This window comes from Podarcis filfolensis, assembly GCF_964270895.1.
Source record: "Podarcis filfolensis genome assembly, chromosome: 8".
Taxonomy (NCBI): domain Eukaryota; kingdom Metazoa; phylum Chordata; class Lepidosauria; order Squamata; family Lacertidae; genus Podarcis; species Podarcis filfolensis.
Window position 1 is genome coordinate 54426918 of NC_139611.1, and position 19158 is coordinate 54446075.

At 43.7% G+C, this 19158-nt stretch overlaps 1 protein-coding gene across 1 annotated transcript in view; it reads right to left on the reverse strand.

Moving 5' to 3' along the window:
* FA2H (fatty acid 2-hydroxylase) overlaps window positions 1-19158 on the reverse strand; it is a 57941-nt gene that overhangs the window by 15670 nt on the left and 23113 nt on the right. The window contains exon 2 of the mRNA XM_083625322.1: window positions 16307-16399. Within this exon, the coding sequence (XP_083481448.1) occupies window positions 16307-16399 (93 nt within the window). The remainder of the gene's footprint in view (window positions 1-16306; window positions 16400-19158) is intronic.

A 19158-nucleotide genomic window follows, 5' to 3' on the forward strand; every position in this document is an offset into this window, starting at 1 on the left:
CATACTCTCACACTGGCAGTGTGATATAAGAAATTATGATCCCAATCACTAATGAATCTGTTGCTTGGTAAGTTCTAACTAACGTCCCATCTGCAGGATCTCAGGCTCAGAATGCAGGGTGTGATGCGTTCCTGCAAGAATCAATCATACCTTACACCTGACTGTCATAAGCTCATTATGAAACTGATTTCAATGACATAACCTCTTAATTTTTTTAAATTAATTCCATTCTTTAAACACAAGTAACAAGGTGAGTCAGGTTTAATTAAGGCAGAAAATTTCACTACATGAGCATCTGGAAAGCACAACCGGCCTCAGTTGCAGAGTATGCTGTATTTATGTAAAAGGAAATAAGCTGATTTGAGAGAATTCAATACCCTTTTTTGTCCTTTCAGTCTATGACAGGGCTGAGCAACCTTCAGCCTTGGAGCCAATCTTGGCTCATGATGCCATTTTTCAAACCATGTCCACCTGCTAACCTACTGATGTTGTAAGTTTCATCAACTGATCGCCAAGAGGGTGGGGCTCTGTTCTGCATTGGCTGCTAACGCCTGTCACCAGGAGGGCCAGGGGCTTGCAATCAGTGCAGCAGGATTTAATTCTCACTCATTTCTTCATTTTGCTGAGGCATGCACAGAGTTCTGGGGCGGGTGCAGATGGGAAGGTGTCCCAGATCACAGGGATACCTCTGATGAGAAAGATGCTTGGGACTTAACCCTGTGGGAATGTCTGGGCAGGAGTTTTCGATGGGGAGGAGGACTGGTGGAAAGAGAGGCATCTGGCCCAGGGAGGGGCCTATGGGATCGGGAGGCAGGACAAAGCACCTGTGGGGGGCCTCGGACCTGGGGGAAGGGCTGAGTGGGGGAAGGGTTGTCAGAGGGACAGCCCAACTCAGTGTCATCTGATACCCCAGGCACAACATCCCAAGCAGGTCAAGGCTGCTCCAGAGCCAACCTCTGCCAGCATGGGGGCCAACCCCTCAGGTGGTGCAATGGGTTGCGTATTTGGCTGTTAACCAGAAGGTTGGTGGTTCAAGCCCACCCAGGGACAGCTGTGGGCAGGATTCCTGAATTGAGGCGGGTTTGGGCTAGATGACCCTTGGGGTCCCTTCCAACTTACACTTCTGGGATTCTAAACAAAAAATTTTTTTCTTTCCAGTAGCACCTTAAAGACCAACTAAGTTAGTTCTTGGTATGTTAGTTGGTTAGTTGGTTAGTTCATACCAAGAACTAACTTAGTTGGTCTTTAAGGTGCTACTGGAAAGAAAAAAATTTTTTGTTTTGACTATGGCAGACCAACACGGCTACCTATCTGTTTCTGGGATTCTGTGAGTGGAACGGAAGGAGAAAGCTGACAATGATCCTGCCTCATGGTCTCCACCTCTGTCGGCAAGGCCTGGAGGGACTGTGCCAGTACTTGGCACAGCGTTTGCTCTGACCCTCAGGACTTTGACCACACCTTTGACGAAGGTGACTGTCCTGCTCTTCAAATGAGGAGCCTGGTGTGTGTGTGTGAAAGAGAGAGAGAGAGAGAGAGAGAGAGAGAGAGCGTACTTGGGTCTTTGCTTCTGTCTAGCCAAGTCCTCTCAAGTTCTGCCATGCTTTCTGACTTTGTGAGCTGTAACCCTACTTATATTTGGGAGCTGTAGTGAATTTTGGAATACAGATTATTATCACAACAGCTGAGCCATGAGTCTGAATACCAAGCCAGGACAGAACATGAGCTCCATATCAGGTGAAAAATTCCTGAATTGCAGGCTGTTGGACTAGATGACCCTCATAGTCCCTTCCAACTCTACAATTCTGTGGGGAGAACCTCAATACAGCTGAGGACCAGCAAAAACACACTGCAGTCCCAAGGCAGCCTGACAGGCACCAAGTCCATGGATGTCTCCCTCTCCCTCCCCATAACCAGAGAGCCAGTGGTGGTATACAGGTTAAGAGTGTCGGACTAGGATCTGGGAGACCAGGGTTCAAATCGCTGCTTGACCATGAAGCTCACTGGGTGACCTTGGGCCAGTCACTCCCCCTCTCAGCCTGACCTACTTCACAGGGTAGTTGTGGGGTTAAAATGGGGAAAGGGAGAACCATGTTTGCCACCTTGAGCTCCTTGAAGGAAAGGTGAGATATAAATGTATTAAATGAATAGATAATCCCCTCCTAGCACATCCTCAGCCCTGTCTTGATCCACCAATGATTCCCCTTTGCACCTTGGATCTGAAGAGCAAAGGCGACAGCAGAGCAGGTGGAGCATCATCCTCATCTCTCAGTCTAGACTTGCTATTTGGGGCAAGGGATTTTCCTTCCCCAGGCTTCCCACAGTGGGGTCCCATTCAGCTGCACTCTCCACACCCAGCAGGTTTGTTTTCCACAGCTGTAAAGTGGCACGATACTGCTGTAAATTTATTGTGTAGATGGGGCCTTCCGTCCTGAGTGGATTGCTTCCACACAGCACAAACACAACCCCATTCTTCAGCTGCTCTATTGCACCAACTAAGCAGATCACAGGCCTATTCTGTACATTGTAGAGGATCAACTTTCTACCAGGCTGGCAGGAGCAGGGTGGAGAACCACCTACAGAACCTCTGCATATAGGGTTGCCACCTTTGGTCGGGCAAAATACAGGACAGGCTGGGAGGGGCTTGGTGGGCTAAAAATTAATTTACCTGGTTCAGAAATTACTTCACAGCAATCCATTACAATGGCACACATGGTTGGCAGTGCCTTGTTCAATAAAAGAAATAACAAAATCACTACGATTGATAAGTTTAAGGAAAATACTGGATATCGTGTACAGCTGGGCTTAATAATGCTAATTGGTTTGACCCCTGTCTGCCACCAGCCCTGCAGGAGCCACCTTGTCTGCCTTGATGGCAAAGGCCAGTCTCCACTTCCAGGCCAATCCATTATTACTTTAACGGAGTAATGTGTATTTAAGCAAATAAATTCATCAAACTTAATCAAACATCAAAGTGCAATCAGCATCATTAGTGCATTTAATAACATTCCCACATAAGAAACTATTACCCTTACATAACTCATTTTTATAAATACAAATAGATTAATCCCGCACATAAAAAGAGAAGTGCACCACGGGATTCCTTCTAATGCGCTCCTTCCTGTAATGCAAGCTTCTCCCTGCTCATTTCCAAGCCAATCCCCCTTGCTTCAACTCATAGGTGCCGGCTCACTGGGGCCCTGGGTGCCTGAGCACCCACAAAATTCCCCATGGGCTGGGCACTGTCATGGGGCCAAGCTGGCCCTCATGTTTCAACTCCAGCTGCCCTGCATAGCTGGCTTACCATCTCCCAATCCTTTATCACGCCTCCTATCTTTCCTCTCATGGTGCCTCGCAATCTGTTCACCTTCAGTTCTCTTTGCCAATCTCTGTACTAAAGGCTTGAGAGCAGGAATATTTGAAACCCAGCAATGCTTCTCTTGCATTTTCAAACTCTCCTTTCAATGCACAGAGATTACCCCCTCACCACCTCAACCCCATTAATGCCCACTTACCACACTCCATAAGTTGCTCTGACACCCTCTTTGCCATACCAAACCTTCCAAGACAGCTGACAACTGAGTTACATACAGTGGTACCTCAAGATGCGAACGGGATCCGTTCCGGAGCCCCGTTCACATCCCGAATGGAACGTAAGATGCAACAGCACGTCTGCGCGTGCACGGGTCATGTTTTGCCGCTTCCGTGCATACGCGTGACATCATTTTGACCGTCTGTGCATGCACGAGCGGCGAAACCTGGAAGTAATGCGCTCCATTACTTCCAGGTCACCGCGGAGGGCAACCCGAAAGTGCTCAACCCGAAGCGTATTTATCCTGAGGTATGACTGTATTTCAAAAAACACAACAAGAAATTTCAATGTACTAAGATCACCCAGTGGGGGGGGGGGGAGAGAAAGGCCACCTAGAGCCCCACACCTACCCTCCAGTATCCTTCCCAGACACCAAAGCCCCCTTCCCCACCACTTTAACCTACGGCCCCTTCTTCAGGGGAAATTTCCATCCCCTCTCGCTCAACTCCCACTTAGTCCCCAGTTGTTCCCTCACCCCCTACTTTTAGCTCCCCCTCAACTAGCGTCCCCCAACCACATTTCACACTCCTCCCCCCCAACTCTCCGTATTGCCCTGACCAACCTCAACCTACCAGCTGTCTCTGCTGTAGCAGCACAGACTGGACTGCAGGCATTGCCTACACCAGCAGTGGCCAAACTCTGCCCTCCAACTCTTTTTGGACTACAACTCCCATCATCCCTAACTAACAGGACCAGTGGCCATGGATGATGGGAATTGTAGTCCCAGAACAGCTGGAGGGCCAAGTTTGGCCACCACTGGGCCTACACATTTTCAGGCCAGTCATTGAGTACTAGGCACTTGATGCAGTTTAAAGAAAAAGCAACAAGTAAAGCCAGGACTATGAACTTGCACACCCAAAATGCCCAATGATATGCTACCCATGATGCAATGACAGAACAAGAGTTTTGAGTGCTATCCTATTGATATTAGAGCGTCCAATGTTTAGTCAGCAGGAACTTCCCAAGAAGAATGAACATCTCCCGAAATCTCACATGGAAATCTAGCAAGGATTAGCACGCTTCATTTGGTTGATAAAGAGGGAGTAAGAAACGCAGGTTGCTCTGGATTCACAGAGAACCACATTGCCACATTTAATGAGCAAAGGAGAATCTGGTACAAGAACTGCCAGTGCCTGAGGTGAGGTGCAGACTTGACCTAAGTCATGACCTAAAACGAGACCTACTGAGAAATGTTCTTGCAGTCCTGCAATAATGCTCTTGCAGCAGGGACCAAGCCATGCCTCAGGCCTTGGTGAGATGCTGCAGATGTGTAACCATGGGTGTAGCCAGGATACAGAACCTCAATTAGTTAAGTGTTTTTAATTGATCTGCCGCAAATCGAGGGGCAACTGCCCCCTACCCCCGCTCATACGTGCAACACAGCCAGATACGCAGCTCAAAGTGGTGTACATGGTTCCCCCCATCCTCATTTAGTTTAATTCCCTCTCATTTAATAGTGTGAGGTACATTAGGCTGAGAGTGAGTGATTGGCCCAAGGTCACTCAGTGTCATGGAATGACTGGATGCTGAGGAGTGGTGGGAGGCACCTGCCAGGGACACCCCCCTAGGGAAGCCCCAGGGGAAGAAGGCTCTGAGTGAGGGGATTGGTGGTGGGACAATGATGAGTGGCCAGAGGGAGAAGGCTGGGGAAGGAGGTGTTAGAAGCTGGAGGGGCAACAGGGTTCTGTGAGCAGAAACGGTCTGTGGCAGAGTGCAGTTCAGACTCTGAGGCTGGAGCAGAGGCTGGAGAGGAGGGCGGTCAAGAGGCTGCTGAAGAATCCAGGGAGTCTCCCCCTCCTGTTGCAACCAGCTCCCCTTCCCCCTCTTATCCAGGAACACACAGAGAAATGAAAGAGCAGAACAGAGATTAGCTGGCCGCAGTTTGAGTCTGCATGGGGAAAACCTGGAAAAAGAGGAGAGTTAGAGAGGGATTGGAAAGCAGGGACCTTCAGTCCTCACAACTGCTTCATTGGGGCAAGACCTCCTAGGAAGAGTTGCCGAGACCACTAGGCCTGAACTGTGGTTTGTTTCCTTGAATAAAGATTTATCTTCACCGGCCTTAGGTGATTTGTTGTTTTTTCTTGCTGCCCTACCTACGCCTGACTCAAGCCTTGACACCCAGTGAGCTTTGTTGCTGTGTTGGTACCTCAACACACCAACTACTGCACCACCCTGGAATAAGTCATTTTAAACGTAGCTGTCATTCTAGTTTGAAGAAGGCTGCCTTCTGAAGCCGCAATGGAATTCGGGGTGATAACATTTCTGCCTAGAAAGCAGCCACATCACCTAACACTGAGCTTGCTAACACCCCCTCCACCTGCTTCATAACAGTGTTTCCCTCAAAGTGCCTTTCTCAATCTGGGGAGATAAGGATCAGTTTCAGCCAGGTTCCACCCAGGCTGCAGGGACAGATACTATGACAACTGGTGCAGACAAGAATCAAGCAGAAACCTGTACATTTTTAAATTGGAGGAGAATAATGCTATGAACCTGGGTTGGTTATCTTGACAGTCGCATCTTGAGAAGTCTGGTATTTTGGAGGAAGAACTAGATGCTTACAAGAGCTGAGAGGTTGCTACAAAAAGCATCACTCCGTCTTGCTAATTATCCACCTCCTCCTGGGACTCAGATAAGTCATGACATTTCAAAGCCACATTCACCCCATGCATTTACAAGCATTATGGTGCTATACTGTATTGTTTTAATTAGTGTTTTTATGGAGCAGTCAAGTAATTTCGTTGTCCCTGAGAGGGGGCAATGACAATAAAGATATTATTATTATTATTATTATTATTATTATTATTATTATTATTACTTGAAACAGTAACAGCTTCCCCCAAAGAATTCTGGGAGCTGTAGTTTGTTAAGGGTCCTGATAGCTGTTAGGTGGCAAGTGGTATCAGAATGCTGACTAAAATCCCCAGGAGGGAAGGGCAGAGGAAGAATTGGTCTAGCTATTGTTTGTTTGTTTGTTTTATTATTATTATTATTATTATTATTATTATTATTATTATTATTAACATTTGCATAATACACTTTATTCACAGATCTCAGGGTGGTTCACAACATAAAATTACAATGTAAAATACATAATAAAAATATGAACAAAATCAACACAATAATCCCCTTTCCCACAACACATTTAAAAGGGCATCAGATGTCAATCAGCCAAAGGAACATTTTCGCCTGGCGCCTAAAGGTGTATAATGAAGGCATCCCTTAAAGGATATGATGAATGAGATTTTAAAAACAGGGGAATTACCAGAAACATGGAAAGAGGCGTTTATAACATTAATTCCAAAACAAGATTCAGATATAACTTTAGTTAAAAATTATAGGCCCATTTCATTATTAAATAATGATTACAAACTGTTTGCATATATCTTAGCCAATAGAATAAAAATAGTTTTGGAAGAATATATACATCAAGATCAAGCAGGATTTCTTCCAGGTAGACAAATGAAAGATAATATTAGGAATGTTTTAAATATAATTGAATACCTGGAAGTCCAAAATGAAAAGCAAGTGGCATTGGTGTTTATAGATGCAGAAAAAGCATTTGATTGTGTTTCTTGGGACTTTATGAAAAGAGTTCTTGAAGAAATGGAATTTGGAGAAAAATTCAATAAGGGAATCCAAGCTGTATATGCAGAACAGAATGCAAAATTAATCATTGATCAGGTGATAACAAACCAATGTAAAATACAAAAAGGAACTAGACAAGGATGTCCATTATCACCACTTTTGTTCATTCTGGTCCTGGAGGTATTAGCAAGAAACATTAGAGTTGACAAAGAGGCGGCAGGAATAAGAATAAAGAAAAATTAGCATAAACTGAAAACTTTCACTGATGACTTGGTTATTATAGTAGAAGACCCAAAGAACTCTCTCCCTAGAGTCCTAGAAAAAATTCAATTTTGGACAGGTGGCAGGATTCAAACAACAAAAGCAAAACTAAACTGTTAGTTAAAAACCTTAAAGAAAGAGAAAAGGAGTTATCAGAATCTATAGACACAGAAACCCACAAAAAGGTAAAATATTTAGGAATATGGTTGACGTCAAAGAACATTAATATTTACAAAGATAATTATGAAAAAAAAATGGAATGAAATAAAAAGGAATCTAGACATATGGAACAGGATGAATCTTTCCCTTTTAGGAAGAATTGCAGCAATCAAAATGAATGTATTACCAAAAATGTTATTCCTATTTCAGACATTACCAATAATAAGTAATCATGCCTGTTTCAAAAAATGGCAAAAAGATATCTCAAAATTTATCTGGAGTGGGAAAAGGCCATGGATAAATCATAAAATACTTACAGACTTAAAAGAAAGATGAGACTTTTCCTTCCAGATTTTAAAATTTACTATGAAGCAGCATCCCTTACTTGGATTCAGGATTGGATAAAATTGGGGGAAAAGAGGCAATAGAGTTGGAAGGACATGATAACAGATTTGGCTGGCATGCATATCTGTGGTATGGAAAAGCTAAAGTACACAAAGGATTCCATAATCATATAAGAAAATCTTTAATAAAGGTATGGGAAAAATATAAAGAATTACTGGAACCCAAAACTCTGTGGTGGCTATCACCTATTGAAGCATTAGCAGTTAAAACATCAACAATGAAAGAAACATGGCTAACTTACAGAGAATTACTAACAGAACAAGGAAAGTTAAAATTGAAAGGCTATGATGAGATAAAGGAAAATCTCCAGAGTTGGTTGCAACACAGACAACTAAATGAAATTTTCAAAGAAGATAATAAGAAAGGATTTACTTACATGGTTTCAAAATTCCAAAAGGATATTATAGACAATAATTCAAAACTATTAAAAAAAGGTGTATAATATACTGTTGGAATGGGAAACCAAAGATGAGGAAGTCAAACCAGTAATGATTAAGTGGGCACAGGATGTAGGTCACAACATACAATTTGAGGACTGGATAAGGCTTTGGAAAGTGAATTTGAAATTTACCGATTGTATATTGTTGAAGGAGAATTACATGAAAATGATGTACAGGTGGTATATCACACCAGTAAAATTGGCAAAAATGTATAAAACAGAACAAAAGAACTGTTGGAAGTGTAAAGAAGGGGAAGGTACATTTTATCATATGTGGTGGGATTGCAAGATTATAAAAAAGGGGGGGGGATGATATACAACAAATTGAAAAGAATGTTTAAAATAACATTTGTTTAAAAACCAGAAGCTTTTTTGTCAGGTATTTTAGGACAAGAGCAGCCGAAAGAAAAATGGACATTATTTATGTAGCAGCAAGAATTCTAATAGCACAAAACTGGAAGAGTGGAGAAGTACCATCTAAAGAACAATGGCAAGAAAAATTGATGAACTACTCAGAGTTAGCAAAGTTAACAGACACACTTTGAGAAAAGGACAACAGGGACTTTGAGAAAGAATGGGAACCTTTTACAATATATTTGCAGAAACACCCAAAAAAAAAAATGGACTCATTGGCAGGATTTAAATAAAAATTTACAATTTTATTTACATAAACCAAGAATATAACAGTGTGATAACATAGTATTGTATATAAACAGCAGAACGTATCTTTTGATGTAATAAACCAGAAATGGAAGCTGAGGGAAGTCAACGGGGTGTGTGTGTGAAAAACTAATGTTTAGCATTGATATTGAATATTTGTTTTGAAAATGGAAAATCAATAAAATCTTTAACAACAACAACAACAAAATGAAGGCACTAGCCAAACCTCCCTGGTGACAGCCATCCACAAATGAGGAGCCACTGCAGAAAAATCTCGTTCTTGTGTTGCCACCTTCTGGACCTCTCATGGAGGAGACACATGAAGAAGGGCCTCAAAGGATAATCTCAGGGTCTGGGTAAGTTCATATGGAGAGAGGCAGTCCTTGAGGTATTAAGCTCCTGTCCTGAGGCATTTAAGGCTTTATAGGTCAAAAACAGTTAGACCGGGATTGGTGTAATATGTTCAAACCGTCCTGCCCTGGTGAGCAGCCTGCCACCAAATTCTGCACTAGCTGAAGTTTCAGAACCATCTTCAGAGGCAGCTCTACATATAACACATTGCACTAATCTAACCTAGAGGTTACCGAGCACAGACAACGTAGGTTAGGCTATCCCTGTCCAGATAGGGGTGCAGCTGGGCCACCAGCCGAAGCTGGTGGAAGACACTCCATGCCACTAAGGCCACCTGAGCCTCAGGCAACAGCAAAGGACCCAGGAGTTTCCCCAAGCTATGTATCCACTCCTTCAGAGGAAGTGTAGCTCCATCAAAAGCAGGCAACTGCTCTGCCATTCCGTCTAGGGAACCGCCCACTAACAGTGTCTCGGTCTTATCTGATTTGAGATTCAGTTTGTTGACTCTTATCCAATCCATTACGAAGACAAGACAATCCAGTCCATTACCAATGTCAAGACAATCACACCCACTACCTCACCTGCAGGTGTAAAGGCGAAGCAGAGTTGTGTGTCATCAGCATGTTGCTGACAAAGTACTCCAAAACTGTGGATAACTCCAGTCAGAAGTTTCATGTAGATGTTAAACAGCATAGGGGATTAAATTGAACCCTGATGACGCCCATAGTGAAGGCTCCACAGGGCTGAAGAACACTCCCCAAGCAACACCCTCTGGTCCATCCATGTACTACCGGAACCACTGCCGCAGAGTGGTGCCACCCAGCAGTAACTCGGACAGCTGCTCCAGAAGGATACTATGGTTAATGATATTGAAAGCTGCTGAGAGCTTGAGGAGAAATAACAGAGATGCATTTTCCATGCCTCTCTCCTGATAGAGGTCATCCTACAGGGTGACCAAAGCAGTTTCTGTGCCAAAACCCCCGCATCTTTCCTATTGCTATTCCAACAACATATTTCCCACCTGCCCCATATACTGGTAATGGAGGACTCAGCTCAACCTTGCCGGAGAAATTCAGACCCTGCCTCCTTAAGTCAGGGCTTATCGCCCTTTCGCCCCACTCTTTCCAGGAACAAGCCCACACTTAAAAGGTCCATGTAAAGCATTTTTTTTTTCCTTTGCCCTGAGCCAAACACCAGTTTGAGTTTTCTTCAAATTGTGCTCTGATTGAGCTTTAAAGAGCAGCTTTTCATGGGGGAAGCTCCAGAGCAAAAACAAAACGGGGGGGGGGGCGGGCGGCACTCAGTCAGGGAGCTTTAATGTACGAACCTCGCAGGGAAAAGCGGAGGAAAAGTAATTGTGGCTATGCGCACGCTAAATGGGTGAAACCTCAAAGGCAAAAAGGCTGGAACCTCCTTCAAGAGGGGAGGGGGGCATGGTTAAGAGATGCAAAGGCACACACCACCAAACGGTGGGACATCAAGACCACATCCACACCATACATTTAAAGCACCATGATACCACTGTGACTGTTTAAAGTGGGTCTGTATCAAATTTTGTCCTGGCCATGGAAGCAAGTGAGGCTGGCTCTTTCAACTGTGGCTGCTGCTTATTAACGGGTGTCCTCCTTCACAGGGATTACCTGGAGCTAGTCTTCATTTCTGCTAGGAGTTGGGCAAAGCCCTTTGATATGCTCAGATTTGGAAAGCTGTGTTCAGTACACGCTTGAATTTACTGATCTCCTATCTATTCCTAGAGTTCCCTGTGAAGAGGAATTGAGTGTGATTTCGCACACACCCCTCCCTCCCTTCCCTGTCCCCTTCCCTGTGGGTGTTGTGGGTGTTTTTCAGGTTGCAAGCTTGCAGGCAGGGATGGTCTTCTTTGAAGTGACTGTATGTAAGTCACTCTGGGAGACTTTTTGGCTGGCCCAAAATGTTCTAAAGAAATAAATATTTCTCCAATTAACTCCCGAGAACAGGGCCAGATTTAGGTTTGATGAGGCCTTAAGCTACTCAAGGTAATGGGGCCCTTTATATGTCCAGCTGTCCTTTGTCAACAACAAATTGTCACTGTTTTTTGTGTTGAATATATGCTATATGGTAATTTACGGACCTAATAGGTATCTAAAGCTATTTGCACATGTTGCCATACAACCAGTCCATGCAGAATGTAGGCACCCTATATATAGAAATTAGCAAACCAGTGATATTTTAGGGAGCAGGTTAGCAGGCAAGGCTCATTACTTACATCACAGGAGCCTACACAACACAAAACATAGGTTTTATTTTACTTGTTTTTTATCTTATATTTTGGAAATGTACATCCAGGTTTTTTTCCTTTAAATTTTTTGGGGGGCCCCAAGAGAGTGGGGCCCTAACCTATAGCTTGTTTAGCTTATATGTAAATCTGGCACTGCCCGAGAATATTGTACAGAACCACATCAAAACCTTGCAAAAGGCAAGTTGTGTTCAAAGGATTCCCTCTTGCTTGTCAGCAATGGTAGGGTTGCCAGATCTTGAAGAGCAAAAAAGAGGACAGCCTGAGCACACACCCCCTAAAAAAAAAAAACCCTGGACATTTCCTTTAAAATGTAAAAATATGCCCAGATGGGCATGTTGGCCCTCAAAAGAGGACATGTCTGGGTTTTCCCCGGACATATGGCAACCCTAAAATGGTTACGTTCTCTAAAGAAGACGATAGGTTGGCTTGATATGTGTTAAACAAATTCAAGTTAGAGGTACTAATAAGCACCTCAGTTTCTTCTGGGTGGTTGCCTAACAAGTGACAATTTAATCTAATGCCACCCGGGGGAATGGAAAAGCAAGCAGGCCTATTATATTCTAGGTCTGCTGAGACCGATGGTTTTCTCCCACGATGATTATTGACTGTATTTATGTCACTCACCTGGGTTGCTTTCACAGGGAGACAGTCTTCCCAGGCCTCATACCACCCACTCACTGGCTTGTTCTCACAAATCCAGATGCTGTCAAATCATCACATTCCCCTTTTCTCCCTCTTTCCAAGTTAGGATGGCCACTTACCCATTGCCAAATGAGAGGGGCGAAAGAGGACACAGGTTTGCATAAAATGGGCATACACGTAGATGAACATTTAGGAATAAGATCTGTAATATCCACTGAAATAGAGCACATGCCACCATTGTGAAGAGGACTGTGACCAGGTGACAGACATCTGTGTCTACTCAATCTACCTGGTGTCCAGGTACTCCGAATTGACGGGCAACTCCATGACCCCTTCAGATCTCTCTTATTAGGGTTCCTCATCTTTAAACTGTATTTAGGAAGCTGCCTATATACATAGAGTCTCACCATTGGTCCATCTAGCTCAATAAATAAATAAATATCTGCTTCCTTTCTCCATGCCATGCATGATTTTATAAACTTCTGTCATGTCACCTCTTACCTTTTCTCTAAAACTAAAAAGCCCCAAATGTTGTATGCTTTCCTTACAGGGGAATTGCTCATTTTGCTTTCCCTTTTTCCAATTCCTCTTTATCCGGTCTTTTGATACCCGAGACGTCGTATTTATTTATGAGGAGTCATAACTATATATCTTTCTGGAGCCACCTTGTTTCTGTCTTTGAAAGTTGTTTTGAATTGCTTGACACCTGAAAACAAGCCCTGGGTTGTTTCCAGGGATCCTCCAAAGACTGGAAGTCTGTCTTGCTTGGAGCTGCTACTCAAAATCTATCAGGCGGGTTTTTCTGGTTTTCATTTTGTGGAGCTGGCTGGATTTCAAGACAGACACAATAATCTAACCTCTGGGTTGGCACTGCCTTGACTCTGCAGAAGTAGCAAAACGCTGACAGCCATGCCATCAAAGTGCCTCTTTCTACTCTGCAATATCCTTTTTGAAGTGAGGCAACCAAAACTGTACACCGTATTCCAAATTAAGTTGCACCATACATTTGTATAGCGGCATAAATTAGAGTGTCAGACTAGGACTTGGGAGACCCAGGTTTAAATCCCTAAGTCAGCCATGAAGCTCTCGTGCCAATCGTTGCGTCTCAGCCTAAGCTACCTCACAAGGTGGTTGTGAAGATAAAATGCGGGGGGGGGGGGGAGGAAAACTATGCACACCATTTTGAGATCCTTGGAGAAAGGGGGAGATACAAATGCAATAGTGGCTCTCTGGGGTTTCAGGCAGAGAGGGAGATGTCATCAAGGACTGAATGTGGGACCTTCTGCATGCAAGGTGCTCTGTCACAAAACCATGAAAGGGACTTGGAGTACAGAAGAATATTAGCAAGGGAGGAAGAAAGTAAGCAATGGATTGAGGAGTGTTTCACACAATAATGAACATAAAACGAAACAACGAAAAACCCAACAGCCTAGAATTTATTAAATCCTACTCTTGCCTGTTTAAAGCTGCTTCTTTTTCAAAGAAAACAAAACAATGCACTGCATTATAGTACTGACCTCAGCCCACAAAAACAACTGCAATTCGACGGCAGCATTCACCACAACGCCTGCCCTCTTACCCTCTCCCCAACTTTTAAAAAGAGTGGGTGCTTGGCAGCAGAACAAAACTCCATCCAGTAGGAAAGTAAGATCTTAGCATTGGAAGGGGCTGGATGTCCCTCTGGGTTCCTTCCAACTCTAAAATTCTATAATGCTTTGTTGCTATTTCCATTTTTATGGAGAAAATGATAAACAGAGAAATGGAAATAGGCATCTTCTTCCTTATGAGGTGATGGCAGCAGCTGTGGCAGTCTCCACAATCCCTTCTCTCTCTCTCTCTCTCTCTCTCTCTCTCTCTCTCTCGGGCATGTGGCAAGTTAAGTTCTTGACATTTCCACATTGCTGAGAGAGAGAGAGAGAGAGAGAGAGCGTGTCCTCATGCACTTCAGTGTTTTAATGTGAATTTCTCCTAATATACACCTTTTGTGTGGAATTTCCCCTAACGAAATGCATTTTTGTATCTTATCTTGTACGCATTTTATGAGCATTTTACCCTAATCAAAGAATCATAGAATGTATGAATATTTGTACAGGTAACGCACAACTTACGTGCATTTAAATTGTGCATATTTGGCTTTACGCATTTGGGGGGAGAGAATAAAGGAAAAAATTATAGGGAATGTAAAAGGGGCGGGGTTGCAGGGAAAATGACTTTGGGAATCCCATCCACCATTGAACACAATTTGCTTTGACTAATACACAAATTTGACTTTACACACGATCCCCAGAACATAACTCTTGAGTCAGTTGAGAGTTGCCTGTACACGTTATTTGGCTCAAGGACTGCATTGCAAAATTATGGGGGAGTGCAAATATCAATGGATGGCTGTGTTTTGGTTCACAACTTGTTTCAGCAAGTGTGAATTAAATAGATTCATCTTTACATGCAAATTGAATTGGATTTTTCCTCATCCCTAGAATATAACCAGGATGGAAAAAGAGTGTCCCTTCTCCCCTGTCCTTCAAAACATTTTATATGAGGGATTGTCAACGTTTTTTTGAGCCAGTGACACATTTTGATTTTTGAGAGAGTGCCAATCAGAAAATGGCTGCAATGGGGAGCATGGCATAACACAAAATTAGCATGCAACCATATTGAAGCTTTTCTCATAATGGAGAAAAGTCTTAACTTGTTGAATTTCTGCCCAGAAAATAAGACAGGAACAGGAAAAGTGAATTAAAGGGCAGGGGAAAACAGCAGCTCTTTCAGACACTGTGGGTTCTTATTGCATGGTGTCCAAAAAACTCATTCATTAATCACACCTCTGACTTCACTCACTGGCAAAAAAAACCCCACACATGCGGAAGCAACCAGGCTCGATCCTTTCACAGAAATTGTTTAGATGGGTACCTGCACATTTTGATTCCTAACTTTCTTTCTAGGAGGGATAGAGACTAACCCTGCTTTTAAATGGAAGCCTCTTGCCTGGGGGTTTCAAGGAAGGCTTTTACAGGCCCCATGGCACTTGTGGGTGCTAGGTTGATAACACCTCTTTCTCCTCCTAAATTGCAGTGTGTGGGGTGGAATCGTGACTGCGACTCCAGTGAGGATGGATGGGAATATTTAACCCTTTCCTCACCCACATAATCACTGCCCCCCTCCAACATGTGCAGACTGCCCCCTCTGCCACAGGGTGATGTATGTCTGAGTGCAGAGTTGCTCTTCTGCTTCTAGGTTCAGAACAGAACAGCAACCATCGGGTTAAACGGTCCACATTTGGAAGCCATCTTGAAGCAGCTCACCACGAAAGGCAAAAATGCCCAAGTCATAATTAAATGTGTGGAAGACAAGAGAAAACCATTGTGGTTTTGACTCATGGGAAAAGACTGTGCCTCCAGGCAGGCCTTCTGCACACTCTGCCCAGAGTGTCTCTATGCAATAATTTGCAGCCAGCTGATACCAGGCTGATGCCTGCAAGCTGCATGTACAGTCTTCTTAATATTTATATTTATATATATATATATATATATATATATATATATATATATATATATATATATTATTGTTTATTAAAGGCAGCCTAGCCCCCCTGGAGATTCAAGCCCCGTACCTGCCACTTCACCTTGACTTCAGGTCAAGCCCCGTACCTGCCACTTCACCTTGACTGGAGGTCAAGCCTGGAGGTCTGCTAACCCTACGCTGGAATGCCTAAGACGCCACAGATAGCGTCAAGAGCACAAATCATCCTGAATGAAATTTACAATACCTTTGCAAAGGCACCTGAAAAGGAAGTCTGAGCAGTTACCACCGACTCCTGTGACATGTGACTGATTAAACATGCCCTTCTTGAGATGCTTTTTGGGGTGTCTCCAAATCCTTCTGCAATTGGCTCTTCACCTCCAACCATTTGAAGCACACCTTCTGCTCTGCCTCTTACCTGGTCTTCATCCACTGCTTTACACCTGGGGTCCATCTTGCTGTCCTTCGTTACTGCTGGAAAACTGGAGGAGTTCTGTTCCTTGGAGTGGTCCTAGGAGATCAAAAGAAGCAGAGACGTTTGAATGCAAATGTGCAACTGCCCAAGGCCAAACTCCTTCACTTTAGTTGCCGGTTTCCACCCTGGCTGGCTAGCAGAAGGACCTTGTTTAATCCCGGCAACAGCCCTGTGAGGTAGATTAGACTGGGAAGCAGTGACTGGCTTCTAAGGTCACCCAGTAAGAGCCATGGCCCGAGTGGGTATTTTAATCCTGGTCTCTCAGTTCCTAGTCTGACACTCTTAACCATAACACCACATAATAGACTGAGTTGTCCTCAACAAACCTGACTACAAAACAGTGCAAAAACTCAATAGGTTTTAATTAACCCTTCATCTTTGCTAGAGTCAATAATGCCTGCCAATTTCTCGTTAAATCTGACATAATCCCTTAAACTGGTCATTTAGGCAAACTAGCACATTTTCACTCTGTCCAGTCACTAGCAGTCAGTCTCACTCCTGATCTTTTTTACACATTTTACATAGCGAACCAGAAGTGGCCAAAAAAGGGGGCACAGCAAGAAGGAGCAGGTTTATGTGTGCTCTGCTGTTGCATTTTTGAATGCTATTTAGTTAATATATATTTTTCTTACAATTTTTCCTTTAATATGCACATTTTTCTACACATTACTCAAAGAGCTGTATTGCAAATTTTAAAGGTGTGTGAACTTGGGAGGAGAGCACACTTTGGGTTCATGTACTGTTTTGAAAATGGAAAACCAGATAGATGAAGATAACGATTAAATGCCCTACCCTAATTAAAAGCGGTTAAAACAAATTACAGTTCTAGGAATTGGGCTGGTCCCGAAAACACACATCTCATGTGTCATAGTTAAACTACAGTTTAAACTGTAGTTTTGCTACACACATAGTTAAACTATGAACTATAGTGCAGGGTTAAACTGTGGAACTGGCTCCACAGGAGGCAGTGATGGCCATCAACTTGGATGGCTTTAAAAAAGAATTAGATAATTCATGGAGGAGAAGACTATCAATGGCTACTAGCTGCAATGGCTCTGCTCTGCTTCATGGTTGGAGGCTGTATGGTTCTGAATGCCAGCTGCTGGAATCCACAAGGGCAGAGGTGACTGTTCTTGCACCCAAGATCTGGGTGGCCACTGTGAGAACAGGATGCTGGACTAGACGGGCCACTGGACTAAGTCCAGCAGGACTCTTCTTGTGTTCTTATGTCAAAGAAGTGTGTCTCCAGCAATTGCAAAGTGCTATACAGTGAAGCTGCCAGACACACCTCTTTGGGGAGGGAATTCCATAACCTAGGGGCTGCCACCAAAAAGGCCCTCTCCTGGGCCACCCCCTCAAACTTCTGGTGGCAACCAAGAGGACCCCCTTTGCCAGTCTTAACACAAGAGAGTTTGTAGGGAATGAGGCACTCTCTCCAATATTTGGGGCATGCAGATATTAAAATGTGAAGCCAGCTGGATTCCTCTACCAGCCCTCATTGTGATGCTGTTGTGCATAAGGCCCATGCTGCTGGAGTCTGCACCAACAAGAGCCTCTTCCCCAGGCCTTGGGGAGTGAGCATGCTCAACTCATGCCACTGAAACATCATCTGGACCCCAGGCAAAGTCCAAGGAAGCTACTGCCAAAAGTTCTCATGGAGGGCAGCAATCTATTCAGAAGCTCTGTCTGCAGCTACCGCATACCAAAGTCATGGACTCAAAGAACTGTAGAGCTGGAAGAGACCCCAAGGGTCATCTTGTCCAACTCCCTTGTAATGTAGAAATCCTGCCCACAGCCGTCCCTGGGTGGGCTCAAACCACCAACCTTTGGGTTAACAGCCAAGTGCCCTGACCCATTGAGAGTCACCTGTTAACCAACCACCTCAATAGCTTCGTCAAGTGGGCTTTGCTTCATTAACCTGACAGCAGGGTGAGCCTCAGGAAGCTGATACAAATTGCTGGGGCATGATGGTCTGAAAGGGGCCTCGGTTACCTTGCATAATTTTAATGTAATTCTTAACAATATATGCATTTCCTGTTCAACGCCACACAATTCTGAACAAAGACTTGCAAAGTTCTTCCGTTAACCAAGCATCTCTGACTCTCTATGAACGTTCGCTCATGTACTTTGACGGTACGGCAACGCAGCCTCACCATATTATGTGCAGTGTGTTTGTATGGTTTCCGTATGTGAACATCGTGTGAATGCAACACTGTTGCTGGGCGATACACATTCGTGTTTTGCTATGCACACAAGCTTAACGTTTGAATTATACAGTTAGTTCAGCAACGGCCGTGCGGGCGATGATACTACTGAAATTAGTCATAAGGATATGAATAGTCTCAAGAAATATTATCATATTTATTACTAATAAAAATGAGAGCAAGCATTTATTTTATATCCTGTGTAAATGATTTAGAACTGCTCCACCCTTTGTTTTGTTTTCACCGTGGCCTGAACTGCCTCTCGGTCATCCAGGTGACCACTGGGACTGGAGAAGATAAGGGAAGTGGATGAGCCTGATTAATATAATAATATAATATAATATAATATAATAAATACAGTGGTACCTCAGGTTATATATGCTTCAGGTTACAGACTCCGCTAACCCAGAAATAGTGCTTCAGGTTAAGAACTTTGCTTTAGGATGAGAACAGAAATTGTGCTCCGGCGGCGCAGCAGCAACAGGAGGCCCCATTAGCTAAAGTGGTGCTTCAGGTTAAGAACAGTTTCAGGTTAAGTATGGACCTCCGGAACGAATTAAGTACTTAACCTGAGGTACCACTATATAATAA